This window comes from Ambystoma mexicanum, chromosome 2p, assembly GCF_040938575.1.
Source record: "Ambystoma mexicanum isolate Mex_15411 chromosome 2p, UKY_AmexF1_1, whole genome shotgun sequence".
Lineage (NCBI taxonomy): Eukaryota > Metazoa > Chordata > Amphibia > Caudata > Ambystomatidae > Ambystoma > Ambystoma mexicanum.
In genome coordinates, this window is record NC_090923.1 from 445,098,051 (window position 1) to 445,114,880 (window position 16,830).

At 43.3% G+C, this 16,830-nt stretch overlaps 1 protein-coding gene across 3 annotated transcripts in view; it reads right to left on the reverse strand.

Moving 5' to 3' along the window:
- The window catches only part of EOGT (EGF domain specific O-linked N-acetylglucosamine transferase), a 728,283-nt gene that overhangs the window by 192,897 nt on the left and 518,556 nt on the right, over nucleotides 1-16,830 (reverse strand). For all 3 annotated transcript variants that reach the window (XM_069643797.1, XM_069643799.1, XM_069643798.1), the window contains one exon: nucleotides 9,154-9,225. In XM_069643797.1, coding sequence (XP_069499898.1) covers nucleotides 9,154-9,225 — 72 coding nt within the window. The remainder of the gene's footprint in view (nucleotides 1-9,153; nucleotides 9,226-16,830) is intronic.

Here is a 16,830-nt window from a genome sequence, read left to right on the forward strand (position 1 = left end):
GGCGTTAAAAATACACATTAAAAAACATATAATAGACTACAATATTAGAAATCTAATCAATAATACAAGTTATGTGCATTTCCAGTCACCAAACCCCAATCTCAGGTATGGCGTAGGTTTATAGATTAAACTGCGACCAGGATAATAATCCATCATAATTATGCCGTTCTGGAATAGATGTGCAGATTTAAATGTAATCTATGTGCTGAAGTGACTTTGCTGTCACACCAGCTGTCAAGAATCTCTACACATTCTCTTCAACCATGTCTTAACTCCTAGACTTCCACGCTGGCCCCCCGGCCCCCTCTTTATATGCTAGCAGGGTTTGGAATTGGCTTTGTTAGTATGAGATGTGCAGCAGGTGTGTTCACATCAAGAGTGAGCTTGATGTATTTGAATTTATAGAGAGCTTTCACCATAATTCTGCAAGGGGAAACTAAATAAACAGTAACAAAATAATTTGTGACACTTGAAAGCAATCAACATGGTGTTACATTTTAATATCTGGGGGATTGGTTAAAAGATGAGCATTCAGAGAAGTGTGAAGAAGCAAAAGTGGGAGCGGAGTATGAAGCGAGAAGGAGAACATTCCAAAGTTTATAGATGAGAAGAGAACATGAGTGAAAGCGGGACTGGGCACAGTGAGGGTGAAGAACAGCCAATAAGAACAGAGGAAAAACAAAGAATAATGAAGAGAAATGAGGGAGGAAAGATTAGGAGAAGCAAGGCCACTCACTCATTTAAAGACAATACATAGGTAGCAAAACGGGCTGGGAAAGAAAGCCAATAGTGGGCAGTAAGAGAAAGAGAGCTATGGGATTTTGGAGGAAAGGAAGAAAGTAGAAAAGGTGAATGGTGGAGTTGAACCTCGAAAGGAGATGAGAGAGAGCCTAAGCTTGGGTGAGGAAGAGTAAAGGTTGTAAGAAAACCAAATTGGGAATATAAGGTTTAGTAGCAGAGAAGGTGAGAAAAGGACAGATTTTTACAAATGTCACAAAGTTGAAATTGACATGCATGAACAACAAGTGAAGAAGGAAAGAGAAGGCCCCAAGAAGAAGACATGAGTAAGTACAAGGATGAAGCCACAGGGGCTAAGGTCCTTCAAGTCTTGGGCTAGAAAGGCACTCCTAAACTTGAGGAGGATGGGGACCTATATGACAGCCTAAATTGGTGAAACTGTATTATGAAATCAAGCTGGAGGGAAAAAGCATAAGTAACATTAGGTTCACCTGTGTATGCAGTGTCCGATGCTTGAGCCTGTCAGACAGCCTATGGGTGTGAGGTAGGTAGCATCTGGTAGCTGAGACCAATATGAAAATAGGACATCCCCTGCACCAGCCAAGAATAACAGTGAAAGAAATGTATGGTATGCTATAAAATGCATAAACAGCTATTGAGGTGCCCAAGAGACGACCTTGATCTAATAGGAGTGACAAGGTACCCTGTCTGACTCTGAGGACTTCTGAAGGGGTGACTAAAGGGACCAGGCACCGCCATCAGCTAGAGGATGATTGATTTAGAGGTGGAGAAATGTCATAGGAATATGTAAACTCAGGCTCTCATTCAAAGAGGTTGGGTATTTGGAAAAGGAGATTGTGAAAGGAGTTTGGTGGCTGTTGACAAGGGGGAGGGACTTGATGAGTGGAAGATTGGAGACTAGAGGGGGTGAAGAAGCTGGTTGAAGAGAGTGAACATCCAAAGAAATAAGAAGCTGAGGAGAAGCTTGGGAAACATCAGGAGGTGGTGATAGTCAGACCAGGAAGACATGAGGGAGACATTCGGGAGGTGTGGCGGCAAGGAATGGCGAGACTGCCCAAGTGGTGCCATAGTGGTTGCTATAGACTTATTCAGATGAAAAGGTAAGCATATATGTTCTTAACACCAATGTGATTTACCTACCTAAACTAAAGAAATTTGGGTGCTTGTCAGGAAGTCTGTGAAAGTCCAAATCAAAAGGCACTGTCCCAGTCCAAAAGCTCCTAAGCTATCCCTGTCACTACAATAAATAATAATAAAGTTCTGGTTCTGACCGTGACCCAGGGAAATTACTCCCTTCTCCTGGATGAAAAGGACGGCATGTGTTCTCAAAGTAAAAGTTCCAAACTTTTCATAACAAACAGTTCTACGAGATCCTTATGGGGCTCGGAGAAGGACTCCCTTCTCGTAGCTGGTTCCCCAATGCCCTTTGTAGTTTTCGACCAAACTGTAATTCTTTTAAATGAGAGTTTTACACACTGCGCTTTCTTGGTACCCTTTTGCCTGCCCACATTGGGACGATGAAGATGCTCCCAGAGTTCTTCTCCACTCTCCAGCACCTCACTCTTTAGAACTGCCCAGGGAATTGCGGTACAAAGTGATATACTACTTTCTCTGCTTCTTCACAATTGAGAGTCTCGAATCTTCCCGGCCCCCTCACAGACTTGTACTTGTTCCTGTTACCTTCTCCCAGGGAACTCTTCACCGGATTCACAAGGGGTCACAGGTCCTCTCCCTCTGATTCAACTTCTTCTTTCATGCTACTTGTGTCTAGCTTCTCTCTGCGGTCAATTGGTGCTGGTGGTCTCTGTGTAGTTATTGGATCACTCCATCCACCCACGACAGGCCACGCCACCCCCACTGTCAAGTACTCTCTGCACATTCGCCTACGCGGCTCTGCTGTAGGCTATTGCAGGCGGTCTCGCCACTGTTGTCGGACCGGATTGTCTACACACTACATGTCACGCCACCACCTTTCCATCTCACCTGCTTTACTATGCCAGTTCCAAACAGACTCGCAAGACGCTTCTCGGGTGGCCCACTGTTCATCTCTTAAACTTTGGAGATGTGCCCCGCTGTAGTCTCCCAAAGCCCAAGCTCAACCTTACAGGCTTCAACGCAGTCTTCTCGCTTGTCGAGTTCTCCTTCTGGACATACATCAGCTCTCAGCATACCAGAACCACATGGTTCTTCTTTGCTGTTCAGTTGAAACAGTGGGGATAGCCCCAGCGTAACATCTGTCCAATTGACAGCAGCTGACCAAGCCTTTGGCCCACTCGATTGTAGCATTCTAAAGCTCTTCTTTATCCCTGTAGGTATGACATCAGGGTGGTTTGATATTTTACAATAACATAGTTTCGGATGTGAGTTTATGTGTAGAAGGTTCAGGCTTTAAAATCAACCTGCAGGGTTGTGGTTTAAAGGGTCTGTGTCTCCCAATCATGTCCTTCTCCCCAGGAGAGGAGTGCATCTCCATGAGATCCTCCCGCCCCTTAGGGGGACTATTGGTTAGCAGTCTCCCCTCCCGAGCCTCATGGAAAGGGGCTCCCCTCTGGGTAGAAGTGAAGCTATCTGAAGGAGGGTCACAGGGGATAAAAGTAATGTGATAGGGTCGGACCCACAGCAGATGGATGATTAAGCATTTGGTTTAGCATTGATGAGGGTCAGGCTCACCCCAGTTGTAGAGAGGTGACCATACCCTAGGATAGAGACATGACAAGCCCCCCATTGAGTTCTCTGTTACGACAATAGAAACCTACTGCCCGGAGAGTAGATTTGAAGATGAGGAGAAGCTTCAACCGTACCGATTGTTGGTTGAAGAAACTCAGTAACATAACTACTGAGCATGATGCTTGAGGCAGGAGGACTCAATGAAAGGAGGAGACAAAGGGTTTGGAACCCCTTGAAATCTGCATGAAAAAGGCAAGAAGAAGCTCCTTAAATTCCACCACAACGAGATGAAGGGGATGGTTCAGGATCGCTTATAATTATAATCCTACCAAATAATGACCTTGGTCATGGGCACAGGGCCCAGGAGGAAACTGCATAGTACAACATGTACAAGTTTCATTTTCTAAAGCTCTTGTACTACAGATTTTTGCGATGTCAAGTAAATCTGGATTTTTGTTAAAGCTTGTATGTCCGACCTCTCTGTGCAAACAACTCAGAGAACTGACAAAGGAGAGAGGGAAGGACTAAAGACCAGTATCCTAAAAGGTAGTGAGGGTTCTGGTTGGGCGCCATACTGTTTGGTTTACCATTTTCAACTCCTCCAGTGTTGTTTCAGTCAACCCCAACAACTGTTGTGATAGGATTAGAGAACTTCAAGTTCGTTTTGAGTCATCTGTTAATTCTTCAGTCATTACACTTCTTAAATCCATCCACTCACTTAGATCGGCAGCTGTAGACACATCCTCATTTTCACCAGCATCTTGAACCTCTCACATAAAACCAGGTCTTGATACTTCATGTTTTCACCATGTCACCATTTTCACCATGTCATGTGATATGTTATATCTTCTTCAGACTTCCACAGGGATGATATACCTTTTCCCTAAATATCCCCATTAGAGTAGATAAAAGGTACATCCTAACACGAGACATTAAGTGAAAAGGTAGGATCGACGGGCAGGAAAAACCCAAAGAGGCCAGTCCCAGACTGTAGTGAGATTAGGGGAATGACTTATTACAAAGTTATAGAGGACAAGACCACCACACCTCCCTTCCTCTAGATGAGAAACTAACAACTTGGCTTCCCTGGGGTCCACTAGATGCAGGCGAGTGCAGAAAAAAACAGAGGGTCCGGTAGAAATTTCATTCTATAGTGTCCCTAGGTCAGGTAGCCAGCGGATGATCCCCAAAATGGCCGTAACAGCCGCCACAAGTCTAGGGCACAGTTCACATGGACCTAAACCTGACAGAACAAGGATGCACACAAAAGGTAAGTGGCTCGGAAGACAAGTAGACCCCAACACAAGACAGAAAAGTGCAAGAGTAGATGCAGAAAATCCTTGAAATTCACTCAGGAGAGACAATAAAAAATTCCATGTCGCTTATGTCAATGTACTAAATCCACCGAAACGCTAAAACATCTATTGCTGGATTGCCCTGTTCTCAAACCACAACGATTAGCAGCGCTTGGCAGATTTGTCCATGACCCTTCCAAGGTTAATACAGAGGACATATGGTGGAATATGCTACATGGGAAACTAATTGCATTATAACTGGCCATTGTTAGATTTCTCTCTGAAGTTTGTGGGCTAACAAAGCCTTGTAATAATCAAAGCTGAATACTTAGTCCCGCAATTGAGTGATATGTTAGGGTTCAAAGGTAATAATCTGACAAATTAACAAACTATTCTTGATTGGATGTCGGTGGATCTGTGTTTAAGGGACAAAAACCATTGATACATGTCTTTATTTTTATTTTGCTTTGGCTGGTTGATACTTCTGTTTTTTAATGGTGCACTCCGTTTGTAAGATATGACTGTTAATGTTTTATTTGTATTTTATGATTCTTTAACTGTGGTTGATTTTATTGTAATTGTTTTGTAAAGGTTTATTTTGTGTAAACCATATACAAATAAAAAAACAGTAGATGGAGAAAATGGAGTAAAAAGATTGCTGGGTGTTCAGAGAAAAGCCCCCAGTATGGACAGGAGTCAAGAAAAAAACGTGTTGAAGCCTTCAGCATAGCAGTCTGTGAGAGAACCCACCAGAGCCAGTAAGGGGTTGTGAAATCCAATGAGGCCATAGAGAGGACTGGAGAGCAGGCGAAAAACTGAGCTGAAGTCAAATAAATTGGAAAGCCAATTGCAACCAAACCAGAGTATAAGACAAAAAATAATTAACCAGTCAGGAAAACAAAAATAAAAATAATATGATGACATGCAATGCCCGATGGCGCTGGTGGATGGTGGGTTTACCAAGGGCGCCAAGTGATGCCACAAATGATGTGAGGCTGAACCAGGGTCAGCATTGGTAGGATCCCTGGGCTGACCACCACCAAGTCACCCATGGATGGCAGGGGTTCATCATAGGATATAACTATAGCTACATTAGCTCCCATAGCAGCTGGTGTGCTCCGATACCCTTACAGTGCTGAAATTGCTCCAGAACCAACAAAGAGGGGGACTGGAGATAGACCAAGGAATTCCCAAGACAGTCATCCAGAAACCTAAAGAACAAGAGGCAGTTAGGTACTCAACTATGACGGCTGTCATTCCTGATGCTGCGGTCCAGCCGACAAGGGAGACCCAGTCAGGCCCAGAAAACCTCCAAGTTACCTATTCCAATGCAGCACACGTATGTCCCCTTTTCATAAAGAAAGGCTGAGAGACAAGGCCAGGGTTTGTTCGGCAGGAGGAGGACAACCCAGTGGAGGGATAAGCCAATCCCAAGTCCCACAACAGGGCTGTAAGCCACCCCCAAAGGCAGAGCCTAGCAGAACATTCCCATCCCATATACGACACTTGATTCCCATTCCATCAGACGAAAGCAGAAAGAAGGGGCCAAAGCCCTATAAAACCTCAAGGACTCAGTCAATAGCTGGTGGAGCAAGCCCTCATTCAATGCATGCGTAAAATAAGTAGAAAAGCTGGTGAAGGAGCACCTTGAGCTCGGGGATAGCAGGAGACAGGAGGCTAAGCAGAACCCCAGAAGGGTGGGGTAAAGAGGAGACAGGAGGCTGCACAGAACAACTAAGAGGCTGGGTAAAGGCAGACCGAAAAGGCAAGGAATCAGGAGACCCAGTGTGCTAGGAGAAATAGGATTCGGGAGGTTGGGGAAGTGGAAAGGGTTTGTGGGTGTGAGGAAGGTGCCCAAAGGGGTGAAGAGCTTAAACAGAATTTTAATATCTTAAGAATCTTAATAGTGGCTTCCAAAGGGGTGGAAAGGGGGACAAAAGGGGTGAACAAGGTGGAGAGAAGAGACAGCTGGTACAAGAATATAGTAATGAAAGATGGATAAGGAAAGAACAGTAAATAGAGGAAAGTGAAGTTGAGTGGGTAGAGGAAGTGAGAAACATCCAGAAGCGGAAAGAAGAGCATCAGGAAGAAGTGAGGGGGAATTCTTGGGTAACCTCCAGGAAGAAGTAGAAGGAAGCGAAGAGGTGGAATTGAAGACCAGAAAAGAACTAGCAGAGAAGGTAGAGAAACTTAGCGACATTTTGGGGAAAACAAGGTAGTACACCTGAAGACAAAAAGGGCTACCTCTAGAAAGGTAGAGAGTGGAGGAAAAGCACTTCGTGAGAGTGTAACTTGAGGCGAGATGTCAGGGAGGAGAGAGGGAATGGAGCGATTGGCTGGAGTAGCAGACCCCTGACAGAAAGGGAGCGGGGTACATAGGGAGAACCCCATCCCAGCATTAGTGCAGCCTTTTGTCATCCTCTGGCTGAAATCCATCTCGGAAGATCCACTGCTCATGGCTCACTAGCAGAATCCATGCACAGAAGATAACAGGGACTGAGAACAGTGGAGAAAAGACCCAAAGAACTGTGAGAAACAGCATGCAGGAACCTGTACACCCTGATAAACCTCAGAGAAGAGACCCTGAGAGCAGTCAGAAATGGGGTGTGGGAAGCCCTTAAAAACCGCTCACGATTTAATGTATGGATTTGCTGAGGACACCAGGACATACAGAGTCACTGGCAGAATTTTTGTTGGAACACTTTACTTTGACAAGAGAATTTGTTTGGATAAGGTTTCCCAGAGCACTGAGAAGAGTCTTCCTGACAACTTTTAATTTCAGTCGGACACCATGAGGCTCATTTCCAAAGACCGATATCCCAGTACTACTGGGATATATTATGGGCGGCGGAGATACCAGTAACTGCCCATTCCATGGAGTCCTAGAGGACTCCATGGGATGGATTTGCCTGAATCAGTGGCCTCATTAGTAACAGTGCCGGTGATTCAGGCATTTATCTGCCGGTAGGGGCCTGATCTACTGGCATGACAGGCCAGCCGGTAGGTCAGAGCCCCTACTGGTAGACTTGGAGTTGGCCAGTCCAGAAAGGTGCCAGTGTACGTTGTTACCGGCACTATTTCGGGACCAGCCAACTCATTATGAGGGCCTATTTGTTTAATTTGGTCAATTCGGTACGCATTTATTAAACTATTTGTTGTCCCGATTCCCTGATTCAGCCTCTGTGTCAATCTAAGTCTGCTGGGTGACAAGAGTGAAGGACAAATGAAGAGCAGGAAATAAGTTTACATGCCACGTTTGCATGTCCACTCACAATGGTACAGAGAAAGGGGCTGAAGGATAAAACAGAAGCTGGTGCCTGAGAAGGCAGGGTCAAGGATGCATATGCATCTGGCGTCGCTATGAAAACCAGCAATACATATTTGATGCTGCAAAAAGTGAGACCGTCTCGTCCACGTTGGATGGAAGTATGGAGAAAAGGGTAGGGGACAGAATATTTCATGTTCTCTAACTCAGAACAGTCCTACAACCTATAAGGTGCTGAGCTAGCCTCACATGAGGCCACACATACCATAAACCTTTTATTATCCATACAGCACTGCACCCCAATTTTATTTGCATTTATTTATACATCAAAAAACATTGTGGGCTAATCAGAAATGCATTACAAAAAGCCACAAGGCGGGCAGGGCCATGCCATTGCTAGGTGCTTACATAGTGGAACAACAATGTAGTGGACAAAACATTAAAGTGGCAGGGCCCGATGCAAACTTTTCGCCATGCAGATCTTGATGGCCCCGGACAGCACCCGGCTGAAACTCACAATCCAAATACTGTCTGATGTCGAACGCCCCCTCTTCCCCTGATGCCAAGCCAACAGAATCCACTTATTCACATTCAATATCTCGTGTAAAGAAATAAAAAATAAAAATGACATTTTTGTTTACGTTGGGTACTCACGCGTTTTTCAAATTCGTGTTCAAGGTGTCATGATGCTACGTTCTCATGAAAAGGTGGCGAGCTAGGCACATCTCTACCCTTGCGCAAATATCTGGAATTAACATCCAGATCTCACAGAGGACACACACTTGATGCCTTCTTTCAGAAATTTAAAAAAGCAGCTTTTAAGAAAAGACTTCAGCCAAAAACTAACAATCGATGCATCTACAGTCTTTGTCGAACAGTGAAAGTAGAGATAAGCATATTTTGGTACCAAAATATTAACCCAGTCCTATCAATCGGCAGGAAAAGGGGAAATGAGGATCGATGACAACTATGGGAAACCTATATCACTTCTTCTGATGCAACCTTTTGAGCAAGATCAGCATCTTCAGGTGTTACATTTGCCATGGTTATCCAATGTAAGAAATGTTTTGTTTAGTGCAAGCACAAATTGCACTTTTAGTCAGGATGTCATAAGCAATATTTTATTCAGACAGGAATTCCCATAATAAGTTTCCTCCCTTTACTCACCAGTGGGGTGTTATAAAACAGGCCGAACCTCATGCGCGGCAGTAATGAAAATAGGGCATCTTTAAAGCACACCTGAAAAACGAACATTAAGAACACATTCAGATGAAGAAGAAATCAAATTATCTATAAGAAAGAAACATCATGCAAGACATCCCTACATAAGGGGAGGGTATTAGAAATTCACGTTATCATGTACCATTGAGAAGGTACCTTTGAATGGTGCAACAGTTTTACATTTTCTAGTAGGTAATAACAAGGGTTTAGACAACCTTGCAGCAATGTGAGGAATAAAGCTGGCGGACGTGTGCTACATTACAAACCAACACAAAAGTTGGGCGTGCACCCCTCCCCACAGGGTCAAGAATGAATAGATAACAAGTCAACATCACAACTCAGCAAACCATTGGTATTCGAGAGATTGCCAATTGGGTGAAACCATTTGCTTCCTGAGATATTTCCTAAATTACTAAGTGCCTCAGAAGTTGGGTGGCGCAGTAAAAAATGCAGCACTGATCCCGTTACCATCGCATTACTGTATTGCCCAACTATGAGTTTCGTGGTAAGGTGGAGCTAAAACCTCCTGCAAGAAGCTAGAGATAATTATACCACCTTGCCACCCGAAATCGGCCAATTGGGTGAAATTACCACCAGTAGAATTACTGCTGGCGGTAATACCAGCGAAATCCCATGTGTACTTCAATTAAAAGGGGACAAACACTGCCTACAACCACTTGTAATCCGGTGGTAACACAGCCGGACCAAGTGGCAGTAACTGTAATACAGTTTGGTGGTATCTCGGTGGATTTACCACCAGCATACCACCAAACTTATAATGAGGCCCTTATAAATGTTCAAAGCACAAGTCTGGCAGAAAACAATATATGGGTGAGCTGTGAACTTCAACGGTAGAAGTGCAAAATGGCTAGAAAGACCACTATCCAGATCAGCCATCTCCAGAAACCTTCCCAGAAATAGTAAGGATTCAGACATCACACATAAAACTGAAAACTATTGCAATAACTTTGTGAAGTGAGCCCATCAGGGTCATCGGATGTGCGCTCTCCAGTTATACAGGCAGTACCTGTACCCCAACCATCAGGCCCTCATAATTATTATGTCTCACACAGATCAGGGGTACAAAGATGAAGACAAATATATTACCAAAGTGGTGCCTCAGGAAGAGAGGAATGGTGGGAGAGAAAAGAGGAATCTGAGGGAAGAGTACCCAGAGCGCTACCAGAAGTCACTAACATGGTCAAACAGGTTCATCCTCTATAAAGCCTCCTGTTGCAATATAAACTGCAATGTTTGACAGCACATAAAAGACATCCTCCATAGAAACATCATATAAGCAATAAAACAGCATTACAAGTGAGAAGAGAAGTAAGCAAGGCAGCCAGAGAAATGTACAAACAATAAAAATAACTCAATAGGAGGCATAACCGCACAATGCCTGCAAGCATTTAAACCTGCTTGAGGTGACTTTTTTGAATCTCTTCACAATTCTTAATGCACATATTGAAGCGCCTAGAACTGTTTGAGCACACAACCCTTTAGAGCACCTGAAAACACGATGATCAAGAGGTCCTGGCATTTCTGTGAACTCTTGGAACGAAGAAACGGATCCGTCCCTGCAGTTCATGTTCTATAAAATCGTAATTTGACGGATGGGAGTAGTTCCATTGGCATACACGTAGGTGGCGGAGTGCAAAAGGCGGCATACGTCCACCGCGCAAAGTGAGGAAACGCATGACTGCAGCATTCACTTGTAATTTTGAGTGAGGCTTGTGTGCATGGTAATCAGTGTTCCCTATTGAAATTTAACCCTGCTGAGTTGAATTGTAATTATACACACGTACAATGGATCCCTATGGCGTCTGCCTGCTTTATGCCCGTAGGGATCTCCAGCGTTTGTTTGGAGGAGAGGATCAGAGGAAGGGAAGCGGCAAGAACGCCAAGTTGCATTACGCCCTTCCTCTCCGCGTACAAATGCTAGAAAATGAGCTGTGGTGTTAATGGAAGGAGTAAAAGCCTTATTCAAGGCTTTTCTCCTTTCATTAACGTTATGGCTCTGATGAAAAGTAGGCCCCTTGTGTCTAAACAGAGGCGTCTTTATGGGAGGGAAAAGGGGGCTAGTGCCTCCGGCCCGCACTGAGGGGGACCTCCACATGGTTGCAAAGGAGTCAGTGCTCATTTACAAAACATGCCAGGATATTTTAAGATGCTCTACTGAAGCTCTAAACCTACTGTTTGAATGCTGTTCACATCTACATTCTGTTGTGATTAATTAATCCTATACAGCATTCTGCATACATTGTAGAACACACAGTGGGCCAGATTATCAAACTTCACTCCCTTTACGCAAAAATAAAGGGAGCATTTTTGCACATTTTCAATGCGCATCCCAAATTCAACAAACATTGGCAAAGCCAACAGTTCGGGCTTTCGTTTAGGCATGGGAAAGGCACTTGCCAGGCACATCAGTAGTGGTATTAACTGTTCATTGATGGTAACAGGTGCAAAATGAAATGGTATGGGTACCTGGGCATCTAATAGCAGTGCCTGGAACATGTCTAATACTTATACACAAGCCAAAATAATTGGCTTAGCCAATGCTTGTTTTTAACAGAACGGTGAAGCACACGCATAGTGCTTAAAATTCAAGTGGCTAAATAGCAGACCTGGTTAAGAAATGTTTCATACACCAGTAGCAGGTTTACAACTACAATTAAGTCATAACTCTGAGGCGACTGCTTTGAAAAACACCGACGGGCATTTCCAGTGCAATGTTTGATGGTAAGGCTTGATTTAAGCGAGCTCAAAGAGTTCCCAGGAGGTGGTGTTTTGGGCAGGGAGAGGTAGGAAATGGGTGGGAATGGCCCCAGGGATTAGCATGGCCATGGGCAGTCAATGGGTGGGCAAATAACCAAACAACGCGCACAATCCTCATATGCTATTTCTCCCTATCTTTACTCTAATGCAATCATTTGGGCGTATGGGTATGATGCAGGTCTAGTGCTTTATTCCTCCAAGCAAGGGTTGTATAAACTAGCAGCCACCCCAATAAACCGCATAAAATGTTGCCCAGGAGTGGTGATTATGTAATAAAATTAAGAGTGTGGAATCAAAGATTTGAGGATCATATCCTGGCTTTGCAAGGAGACGAAACAGCGATGCTGGACAAAATCTTTTTATTTTACTATATAGTACTCTGCTGCCTTTTGTGAGAAGGCTTGCCTTCATAAATACTGGGGCTCTTGTTTAGTCCATTGCCTGATATTTCGTTTTATGTAGGCCATTTGAGTGAATGGGTCATACACAAAAGAGCTGATCAAATGTCACCAGCCTCTGGCGTGAACCTTTTCAAGTGTGATTGTTTAGCACATGAAATGCTTTGATTTTTTTATACAATCTCAAAGGTATTTCTGCTTATCATAAATAAGAGAAGTCTGTGTGTTGGGTTTGTTTTATTTAAAGATATGAAATACAATGACAAAAAACAGATTCAATATTTTAAGCTCACCCCAATTGATATTCTGGTACCTGTATACTTGCATTGATGATGGAGAACATGAAGCCAGAATCATTCTCCTATAAACAGGCTGCTATAAAGTTGTCTTAATTTTGTCAAGTCGGATTAAGTGATTTGTGTACTTTCCAACTCAGTTTCTACAAAAGAGCGTATTACTTTATTTCATGAAAGTCAAGCACTCACAAGCACTCACAAATAATTTGTACCTTACTCTATGTCAAGAAGTGGTAAACAATAGGTCAAATGCAGAAATGGTAGACTGGCTCAAATCCCAGCTTCACATCATAACCGATGTGTGTGATCCAAGGAAATTAATTTAACCTGTCGGAATTCCCATTCTCTACAAATTTCAAGTTGTCAGGCCCCAAGTGTGATTTAGTTCTCATGGTATGCTCTTCAAAAAAGTCCCATTCATGGTTTATTTAGCTATAGTGTTGCTTCATGTATAATAATAGTGACCTTAAAATATTGTACACCACAAAAGTATTTGTTTTTTTTCGCTGACTAATATCAATAGAGCTTGATAGCCATAGCGCTCTTATAATCTCAGTCTTTGATAGCATACACATACCTTTGAGGTAACTTCTAATTTATATCCACTAACTAGTTTATGCAATGGCACATTTACTTTTCCCATTGCTTCCAATCTGTCTGCACCTTCACATTCTGCTAATAGGAGCCCTCAGTTTAAGATGGAGTATGTGCACCATTTTTATGTGGCTACTGATTGTGTACTGCATCTAAAACGCAGTCAGAAATGACAATTTTGTTCTGTGTACATGAAGTTAGAACAGTGACCCCACACTGTCTACTACAGGAATACCTCCCTTCAGCAGCCCTTATGATATGATACGTCATTTTTAACGTGCCTGTACACAAGTGTGTCTAGGCGCGACAAGACAAGGGAGGGAAGACAGAGGGAAGGCAAGACAAACTATCTTACTAGGCCTTGTGTCAATCAGATCGTGCAAGTGCGAGAACAAGAAGTGCAAGGGGAATGGGGGGGTGCAACAGAGAGCGGAGGGGAAAGCAGGGCAGAAATGCCATGAGTAAGTGCAGCCAGGGCAGCGCAGCTCTGTGAAGTGCAAGGCGAACAGGGGACTGTAGGGTTACAGGAACAGCCCCTAAGTGCGTGATAGGTATGGAGGCAGTGCAAGAGTGACTGATCTAGAAAGAGCCTGGTACCCAGTGAGAATCTGAGGGTGGCCAAGCAATCAGTCGGTACAGCAGACAGGTGGGTCAGCAGGGGAGGGAGAGAGAGAAGGCAGAGGAGAAGAAGAAAGTTTAGCTGCTTCCGGAACTTCAGGTGTTCCTGCAAAAGCTTACGAGGGGCAGGGAGGCCATTCTAGAGGGAGGCACCTACAGAGGAGAAAGTCCTACCCCCCACTCTCTGCCTGGAGAAGCGTCTAAACCTTAGAGAGTTGGAGGTAGCTGAGCGAAGGGCTCGAGATGGAAGGTATTTTGGAAGAAATTGTTGGATGTAGTTTGGGCCCCAGCCCCAGAAAGCCTTGTTGACAATGCAAATGGTCTTGAATTTGATCCTTGCAGCCACTGGGAGCCAGTGGAGAGATTTCAAGGCTGGAGAGATACCGTCCCTGGGCTTGAGGCAAATGATACGTCTTGCTGTCCTGTTATGGATTAGTTGCAGAGGGCGCAGAGTAGAGGAAGGCAGTTTGAGAAAGAGGCTGTTGCAGTAGTCCAGCCTAGAGAGAACCAGGGCTCTGGAGACAGTGAGATTCTGGGGGAAAGTGAGAAAGGGAATCCCAGCTCTTCAATTGGTCCCTCAGATTAATCCATCCCTTTGGAACAGGTGTTTTCCTTCCCTGCAGCTTTAAATTCCAGAGTCAGTGTCATATTCCCTGTGTGTTCCTACTTTTTAAATTGTGCAATATTCCAAAGTTTATGTCATGATAATGACAGTTTTTAATTAGTCAAGCTCTTCAATTGGCTAATCTGTAAATTAACACGCTCACCTTAATACAACCCCATTGGATGTTTATATGTCTGAAAATGAAAAAGGTGGGGGCTGATTTGTTCAGAGTAGTATTGAATATTAAATCATTATTTTCTGGATTTGTGGCATATGTATTCATAAAGTAATGAATATTAATAATTGTAATAACTATTAAAAACCACAGGCAAAAGCATTTTTAAATGCAAGTGTAATGTCAATTTAAATCGTCCATCATTCCTTAAACAATGTCTCAAATTTGAGTTTAGTTTGCTAGCAGGTCTCTAAGCCAATAATTAACCTGGACCTGTGATAGAGCATATTTTGGGTTTCTGTTAAGCTGCATCTGGTCGGTATCAATGCCTTCAATAATGTCAAAAGTGACACATTAATTGCAATAAAGTCTGTTTGAAGAGAGGCCTCAGGAGAACATAGTGGGTTATCATGGGGCTACCCTGATGGTTATCAGTGAGAGCACACCACAAATTTCATTTTTGGAGGAATTATAATGGATGCATTTTCAAGTATTTTCTGCTTACTATGCTTGTCTGAGAGGAGCTTCAGCAGAGGCCCATTTATTTCTGGTGGGCAAAATTAGTTTTTCAATATTAAAGGCAAACACACATAGGGTATACGTTCCATAGGGTCAGGACAAGTCTCATGGAGTCTTAGCCTCACCCACATGGGATCATGTATGCATGGCTGAAGTGAAGAAGTGAGTTTGTCAGTGATTTCTCAGGAAAACTAACCAGAATTGTCCCAAGCCAACTTGGAGCATCTTATGTATGACTGGAAGAGATAATACAACACAGAATGGGTATCCCCTTCATCGCTTGCAGAGGGGAAGCGACTAACAATATTCAAACAGAGGTCATGTCAAGCGGAACAAATAAAAAATAATGCACGATTGACAAACAGACTACAATGGAAAAGGACCCAGAGAAGGACCCGAAAGATCAAACCAACGAGAGACATTTCTTTAAAAAACGATTTTCATTTTATTATTATCACACAAATAGATAAAAAGGCATATTAAATCTGCATAGGCCAATACTAGCTTTGACAAACTGGGGGTTGACTAGTTAAATCTAGACACAAACGAGGCAGTCTTTCTGACAATAGTTCTATGTCCTTCTGTTGAATCAGAGATACCCAAGTTTTGTTTTCTTTTTTTTATATACTGGTGTCCAGCGTTTAACATCTATGCAAAACAACGATATTGGCGATGAAATTCGGCTAGCTGCAGAACTGTTTCGCTTCCATGATTCACCCATCGGGAGGGTCTGTGCCTTAAACCATTCTAGGTTTTCTTTCTGTCCATCGCAAATAAGTGAGTTGCAATTGATATTTTTATCTCCTCTGGTATGTATGGTGTTGCACCCCTGAGAATCGACAGTCTGTTCGCTTCACAATTAGGATTTAGGGATTTTGCTTTCCCATTTTCATTAGATCTTCTTGTGTTTCGCCTCTACAGACTCATTTATTGTGATCTGCGTGTTGCAAGGTTTACACACCACTGGATTAACCAGTTTGCCTGGTTGAGAAAATGGTATACATCAGTTCTCCCGGTTTTTCCTTGATGTTCTACTGAACTTCATTTATGGACTATGTTCCCAGTAGTTTGTTCCCCCCAGATCAACTTTTAACTTGCTGTTTTGGTTTTTTCTTTTCTCTAGGATTGACCATTCGTTTTGGGCCTAGTTGCCCACTGTTGGTTTTAGAATTCTGCAGTAGTGAATTTACCTACATTCCATGGTGTCCAACATCAAGGGAGTGCGCCGTCCTAACGAAGACGGGCATCAACTGAAGTACAGCTAGATGCTTTATTCCATCGAAACTACCAATATGATGTTAAATCATTGTTAGGTTGACTCCATACTATCTTGTAGTCTCCCCACTAGTGTAGTCGACGAATGGCACCCCATTTCAATCATGTATGCAATTCTTCTCCAGTTTTTTCCCTTTTAGGACGATATCAATTTTGTTCAAATGTATGCTACCAAGATCTATTTTAGTGTTCTGCAGACACGCTTGTGAGCACCGGCCCCATCTTGAGTGATTCCCTTCACTCATTTGGGGTTTCAGGCGTTCCACTTGTGTGTGTGCGGTGTGGACCACTTAGGTGGTCCTCTTTAAAGGTGTGACTAACATCTCATTTGTGATGCACTTTATTTGTATTATGAGCTAATATTTA